General features: G+C 52.5%; 1 protein-coding gene across 3 annotated transcripts; it reads left to right on the forward strand.

Moving 5' to 3' along the window:
- The first annotated feature begins 391 nt into the window (after positions 1-391).
- On the forward strand, positions 392-6,804 carry LOC111520158 (sialic acid-binding Ig-like lectin 13). Of its 3 annotated transcripts, none has more exons than XM_023182706.2 (8): positions 392-521; positions 586-966; positions 1,153-1,431; positions 1,658-1,705; positions 4,309-4,563; positions 4,893-4,986; positions 5,306-5,386; positions 6,382-6,804. In XM_023182706.2, exons 1-7 carry the CDS (start codon positions 488-490, stop codon positions 5,361-5,363), a joined length of 1,149 nt encoding a protein of 382 aa, XP_023038474.1. In that variant the 5' UTR covers positions 392-487; the 3' UTR covers positions 5,364-5,386; positions 6,382-6,804. The 3 variants fall into 3 exon arrangements, with proteins under 3 accessions (XP_023038474.1, XP_023038471.1, XP_026304167.1); XM_023182703.2 differs by having other exon boundaries at positions 6,385-6,804; XM_026448382.1 differs by having other exon boundaries at positions 5,306-5,385; positions 6,497-6,804.
- The last annotated feature ends 614 nt before the right edge of the window (positions 6,805-7,418 follow it).

Genomic DNA, 7,418 nt, shown 5'->3' on the forward strand with positions numbered 1-7,418 from the left:
AAGTGTATAGATATACATAAAGCATGGCAAAACCAAGCATTGATGAGGACCTGGAGCTACTGGAATTCTGGCTCATGGCTGGGAGGAGTAGTCAAAGCCCATGCCATTTTGGACAGCAGTTTGTCAATTCCTGCCAAAGTTAAACATACAGGTAGCCTTTAGCCCAACAATTTCTTTTTTTCGATCTTCACGAGTGTCCCATGGCTCGGATGTCCCCAGAGGTCCTGATCCGGGCTCTGGTAAGACTCAGTTTCTGCTCCATCTCCTCTCCTCTCTGGGCCGGTCGCTGGGTTCTCTGGGCCATGGGGTTTCCGTCCAATCAGTGTGGAGGACAGGAGCTCTGACTTGTGGGTCTGAGGTTCCTCTTCTGTGCAGGACTGAAGTCTCTCTTCCTCCTCAGCTTCCCATTCGGCCCCACGGCCCTTCTCCTCCACTCCGTTCCCCTTCTGTCCTCACAGGGGGAGCGCAGGGAGCCTGCGCCTCAGAGATGCTGCTGCTGCTGCTGCCCCTGCTGTGGGCAGGTGAGTGGCCCCAGGGAGAGGGGCTGTCCGGGGATGAGCCGACCTGACCTTCGTGTCTCCACAGGGGCCCTGGCTCTGGAGGGCTTATTCCATCTGGAGGTGCCGGAGTCGGTGATGGTGCAGGAGGGTCTGTGCGTCCTCGTGCCCTGCACTTTCTTCAATCCGAGGTACCCCTTCAGCAGGCATGACCGTGAGCGTGGCTACTGGTTCCGGGAAGGAGACAATCCTGTATGGGATGCTCCAGTGGCCACAAACGACCCTGCTCGAGAAGTCCGGGAGGAGACGCGGGGTCGATTCCGCCTCCTGGGTAATCCCAGGGAGAAAAACTGCTCCCTGAGCATCAGAGACGCCAGGAGGAGGGACAGTGGTTCGTACTTCTTTCATATGGAGGACAGATGGATGAAATATAATTACAAAAGTCCCCCGCTGAATGTGCATGTGACAGGTAAGGCATGGGATCCAGGAGCAGCCACAGGGAGAGGTCATGAGGGCTGCAAGGCAGGGCTGGGCTGGGAAGGGGTAAAGGGCAAAGTGAGTCAGGCACAGGGGAAGACCTGAACCAGAGCCTGCGCTTCCCCTGGGCTGCACCTCAGAACCCCTTCCTGATCCTGCGTCCCCATCTCCTCACCAGCCCTGACCCACAGGCCGGACATCCTCATCTCAGGGGCCCTGAAGTCCGGCCACCCCAGGAACCTGACCTGCTCTGTGCCCTGGGCCTGTGAGCAGGGGACACCCCCCATCTTCTCCTGGATTGGGGCCTCTGTGTCCCCGCTGAGCCCCACCACAGCCCTCTCCTCAGTGGCCACCCTCATCCCACAGCCCCAGGACCACGGCAGCAGACTCACCTGTCAGGTGACCTTGCCCGGGGCCGGTGTAACCACGACCAGGACCGTCCAACTTAACGTATCCTGTGAGAGCTGGGCCAGGACACCCAGGTCCCTGATGGGGTGGGGTCGCTGATAGCAGGAGATGGGGGTCAGGGCTGGACACAGGTGCTGAGTCCCAGGATTTGGGCTTGGAGTGGGGGGTCAGGAGGACACTGGCTCTGCCTTCCCTCTTTATGCAATCTCTGGGGAGAGGGGGCCGGTGTCCCCAGCGCTCACAGTGATGCGGGTCGCTGTGTCTTTCTGTCCCAGACCCTCCTCAGAACTTGACCTTGACTGTCTTCCAAGAAGATGGCACAGGTAGGATGGAGCTCCCTCCCTGGGGCGGGGGAAGCGGGGCCTCCAGCTCAGGGCAGGGCCCGGTCCCTCCTCATCCTGGACTCACCCTGGTGACCTGAGACCCCCATGTGGGTGAACCCAGGGCCTCTCTGCATCCTCAGCCCCAGTAGCCACCTGAGCAACTGTCCCTCCCCTCCCCCACTCCCTTCAGAATCCTGCACACACACGCACCCCTTGGCCCCACTGCAAGGGCAGGGTGACAGTCACGCAGCAGACCCAACCCCAAGGCCCCGATGATCCACTCCCGGAATACACATTCAGCCTCAACTTTTAATTTTCCCCGGTAGTTCTGACCTAATACTTCTGGACAGACGATATTGTCACATGGGCAAAAATTCAAAATGCACAGCAGAGTCTGTACGTGGAAGCCCGTCCCGCTCACCAGAATTCACCAGTGTCCGTCTAGGCTGCTCTGAGCCTTGGTTTGTGCACCTGGAGGATCTCAGGGTGGTTTGATGTCAGTAGTGAGACTGTCCGCCCCTCCTCTAGGGCTGTGTGTGATTCCACTGCACAGTTGGCCTCTGATTTTGTGGAATCTCCGAATTCATGATCATGACGCTAACTTAGCTGAGCAGAGGAATGCTATAGTGATTTATCCTGTATCTCTTTTCACAAGTGTGTATGTGAACGTTAAGTGCAAAGTAGCTGGGCCATTGTGTTTTTTGAATATTGAGCGATATGGCCATGTTGTTTTCCATCTAAAAAGGACAAGCCCACCTTACCAACAGGAAGGGGTGGATGCGTGAGTTTCCCCAGCCTCACCAACCCCGTGTGGGATTAGATACTTAGACCTTTGCCAATATTGGGTGAAAATCTGCATCTCCCTGTGCACATTCATTAGGATGTTTCTCTGACTGTGAATGGTCTGCGTTTTCTTTGTACATTAAGGCGCCATTTTATTCTTTTGTTCTGTGAACTCCCGTTGATAGTCTTTTCTCAGCTTTCCAGAGTGATCTTACCTTTATTATTTATTCTTGAGTCTCTCTTTAGTTTGAGAAATTACTGAGTATTAGTAATATACATTACAAATACATGTCCCAATATGGCATGTGGCTTTGTCTTTCTTTCTTTTGTCCTCCAGGCCGTAATGCAGTGGCAGGATCTTGGCTCACTGCAAACCCACCTCCCGGGTTCAAGCAATGCCTCTGCCTCAGCCTCCCGAGTAGCTGGAATTACAGGCACGTGCCACCACACCTGGCAAATTTTTTTTTTTTTTTTTTTGTATTTTTAACAGAGACGGTGTTTCACCATGTTGGTTGGCCAGGCTGGTCTCTAACTCCTGACCTCAGGTGATCCGCCCACCTCAGCCTCCCAAAGGGCTAGAATTAGGGCATGAGCCACCGTGCCCAGCCCCATGTGGCTTTTTCTTAGCTGTCCATGATTTTCCCGATGTACAGGAATCTATGTATTCCTGTATTCACACTTTCTGATTTCTTTTATTGGTGCCAATTACCCCCATGCCGAATTTATTAAAACAAATCTCGGCTGGGTGCAGTGGCTCATGCCTATAACCATAACAGTTTGGGAGGTCAAAGTGGATGGACTGTTGAGTCAGGAGCTCGAGACCAGCCTGACCAACATGGTGAAACCCCATCTACTAAAAATACAAAAATTAGCTGTGTGTGGTGGTGCATGCCTATAATCCCAGCTACTTGGGAGGCTGAGGCAAGAGAATTGCTTGGACCCAGGAGGTGGAGGTTGCAGTGAGCCGAGATAGAGCCCTCCACTTTTCCTCCTGTGTCTTGTGTCTGAACTCCACCCTCCACCCCAGCCTATACACCCTGTCTCCCTCCAGCCCTGCAGGTCTATTTGCATTTTCTGGATGTGATCAGGTTTTGGTCATCTTTGCACCTTCTGTTCCTTCTTAATGGAATGTCCTTCCAGCCCTCATTATCTAGCAACCCCTGCTTGTCCTCCATACCCTACTACTTCCTGTGTGAAGTAGGTATGCCTCCTCCAGGAAGCCTTCCTGGATCACATAATTTACATGGTCTCATATACATTGACATCCCCAAGGCTACTGGAGCCTGAGTCACCTCCAACATATGTCATGTGGTCTCATGAGCAACTGTTCCTAAGTCCTGCTACCAACCAGACTCTGAATTTCTGGGAGTGAGAGCCTCTCAGAGGCACAGGGATAAGTCAGTAAACCAGTGTCAGGTGAGGACTCAGATAAAGAACGAGAAGGTTCAGGGAGAACCTGGAAGCTGAGGTGTCAGCGAGAGCATTGAAGAGGACATGGAATATGGGCCTAAACTGACATCTTATTTGGTTGCCCTGTAAAGCCTGAGACCCTCCCTCTGTGATTTCTAGGGCACAAATCCAGCCAAAAAGGGCGCATCAGTGCAGAGATAAATCCAAACCTTGCTATATAAAGAAATGGGGGCCTGAGCCAGGCTCTAAGCCCGGGCTCACCCCGCTTTCTGGATCCATCTCACAGTCTGTTTCTATCAGTCTTTGCTTGTGAGTCTGAATCTGTTCCTCTGTTTGGTCTCCTTAGGTGTCCTCCTTCTTCTTTCCCTCAACCTCTTTGTCCCTCTGACCCTCTGTCTCTTTTTCTTCAGCATCCACAACCCTGAGAAATGGATCATCTCTTCAGGTCCCGGAAGGACAGTCCCTACATTTGCTCTGTGCTGTTGATAGCAATCCTCCTGCCGGGCTGAGCTGGGCCCAGGAGAACCTGATCCTGAGCCCCTCACAGCCCAACTCCGGGATGCTGGAGCTGCCTCAAATGCACCTCAGGAATGAAGGAGAGTTCACCTGCCGAGCTCGGAACCCCCTGGGTTCCCAGCAAGTCTCCCTGAGGCTCTTTGTGCAGAGTGAGTGTCGAGAGGCTGCACACCAGATCCTCTCTCCCAATGACCTTTACTCCCAGGCCTCTGAACAAGTAGTCCACCGGGCTCACCAAGAGAATAGGACTGTGCTCAGCTCAGCTGCAGCCTCAGCTGTGAGGCCAGCAATGTCTTGAGGGCCAGAGCCTTCTGTTTGTTGCTGCTCAGTCTTGATAGGGGATGAGGTAAGCCCTGGGCTGTTTTCTGACATGCAGGGATGCAGGTAGAACTGGTAGAACCTATGTCCAATTATCAGGAGCGAAACAATAAGGAATTGTGGTTTAGCAGACGAATCCACCTCATGCACCTTTTTGCAGGGAAATCAGGGCCCGTGGCAGAGGTGGTTCTGGTGGCCATCGGGGAGGCCGCTGTAAAGATCCTGCTTCTCTTCCTCTGTCTCATCGTCCTCAGGTGAGCACTGCCCCAGGGAGCAAAGGGAGGTGCAGGGAGGGCAGGGGACACAATGCTGAATTTGAGTCCCATTGCTGGAGGGTCCTGAACCAGTCAAGAGAACCTGGACCAACAGAGGCTCCGTTGTGGTGAGAATTTCACCCAAGACAATGTTTTGTGTACCCAGCTTTGCTGTGTGTCCAGGGTGAGAGGTTCCTTCTCTCATCGTGGAGGTCTTGGGGGCTGAACCTGCTCTCTCCACATCAGTCCCCTCCAGTGCCTTAGCAGAGCACAGGACCCTGATTTGGCCACACTCACAGGTCCTTGTCTTTTCACTCAGAGTGAAGTCCCACAGGAGGAAGGCAGCAAAGGCAGCTACAGGTGTGGAGGCTGCATAGGTTGTCAAAGGTTAATCTCTCAGGTGAGTGTTGAGGGCATCTCACCCTCCAGCACCCCACTGGGCACCTCCCCCTTGATAGCCCCCATGATTGCTCTGCTCAGCATGGTACACCCATCTCCCTCCCCAAACGCTCTTCTCCCCCTGGGATCCCCATCCCACTGATGACACAGTGGTCCCGCCTCTTGTCACAGGTAAGTGACTATCTGAGGCCAGTGGCATGGGCCGCAAAAAGAACTTACCAAGACAGTTGTAGGTGTAGAACTGCAGATTTAGTAGAGAAAGTATGAAAATATGTTGCAACGGGGAGGCCGGCAAGAGGGGAGCAGACTGCAAAGAGACAAAGGCTTGCCCCAGCAAAGGGCCTGTGGTACTTGTGCTGGAGAGGGATGCAGGGAGTACTGATAATGTCAAGGTTGCAGTGAGCTAACTCACCTTGTTCTATCAGCTGAGGTTCTGATGATAGCTAGGCACAGAAAAGTTGTGAGTTACTTGCGCAGGAGGGCCACCTGTCCTGAACCATGAAGAAAGGCAGGCTTGTAGCTTACCTGCTTTCTCTCTTTGCTTTCCTCTGCTCCCACCAGCCTGACTTCTTTACCTTATTAGGGTTTGACACTTCTTTATTTTTTTTGAGACATAGTCTGGCTCTGTCGCCCAGGCTGGAGTGCAGTGGCCGGATCTCAGCTCACTGCAAGCTCCGCCTCCCGGGTTTACGCCATTCTCCTGCCTCAGCCTCCCGAGTAGCTGGGACTACAGGCGCCCGCCACCTTGCCTGGCTAGTTTTTTGTATTGTTAGTAGAGACAGGGTTTCACTGTGTTAGCCAGGATGGTCTCGATCTCCTGACCTCGTGATCCGCCCGTCTCAGCCTCCCAAAGTGCTGGGATTACAGGCTTGAGCCACCGCGCCCGGCCGGGTTTGACACTTCTAAACTCAGAACCAGAATGTGAGTCTCCACCTTGAGCTCCCTCCCTCCTCCAGGGCCCATAAATCATTAACTCTTGTTCCTCTTTCTCCTCAGCAGGGCTCATCTTGGAGCCCTTTTCTCCATCCTGACTCCAGTCATGCCTTGGGCCTCACCTCTTCCCTGGTCACTGAACCCTCCTCACCTTTTGCCTCCATCTCTCCCCAACACCGGCCTCCAGACTCTGCTTCCAGACGCCTCCTTGTTCAGTGCCTCTACTGTCTGAAGGGCGGTGCTTCCTCTCCATTACTGGAGAATGAGGCGGAAACACCACAGCCTGGACTGAAGGCCTTGCAGGGTCTGTGCCCTGCTGGGCTTTGCTCCCAGTTGGTGTGCAAATGGCCAGGCAGCCCATGAGAAGATGCTCAGTATTGTTACTCATGTCACGAATGCAAAACCAAACTGGAAAGGAGATGCTACTTCACACTCATTAGGAAGACGTTAAATAAACAAATAAAAATGAACAAACAAAAACAGAAATAAATCAATGTTTGGTATGATGATGTTGATAGATACAACTAAATAGTTAGTTGCTTATAATGAATAGTTTGGATCTCAGAGAGTTGAGAAGAGTCCTACTGTATTGTTGATAAATTCCTTTGTATTTAGGCCTTTTGGATAAGGACTAAATAGGTATTTGGTAGCATATGCAGAACCATCACGAAAGTAGCAGCTGCAAGAACGGACAGTCACAAGTGTTTTGCATTGTGTTTTGAATACCCTGGGTAGAGCTACCATGGGCGACCTAATTTTTTGAATTGGTTTATAACTCTTTGTAAAGGTCTGAATAAAACCAAACATACACTTCTCTTGGAAAAAAAAAAAAAAAAAATACTGGCCGGGTGCGGTGGCTCACACCTGTAATCCCAGCACTTTGGGAGGCTGAAGTGGGCAGATCACGAGGTCAAGAGATCGAGACCATCCTGGCCAACATGGTGAAACTCCGTCTCTACTAAAAATACAAAAATTAGCTGGGCGTGGTGGTGCACACCTGTAGTCCCAGCTATTTGGGAGGCTGAGGCAGGAGAGTCGCTTGAACCCAGGAGGCAAAGATTGCAGTGAGCCGAGATCGTGCCACTGCACTCCAGCCAGGC

Source organism: Piliocolobus tephrosceles, chromosome 21, assembly GCF_002776525.5.
Source record: "Piliocolobus tephrosceles isolate RC106 chromosome 21, ASM277652v3, whole genome shotgun sequence".
Lineage (NCBI taxonomy): Eukaryota > Metazoa > Chordata > Mammalia > Primates > Cercopithecidae > Piliocolobus > Piliocolobus tephrosceles.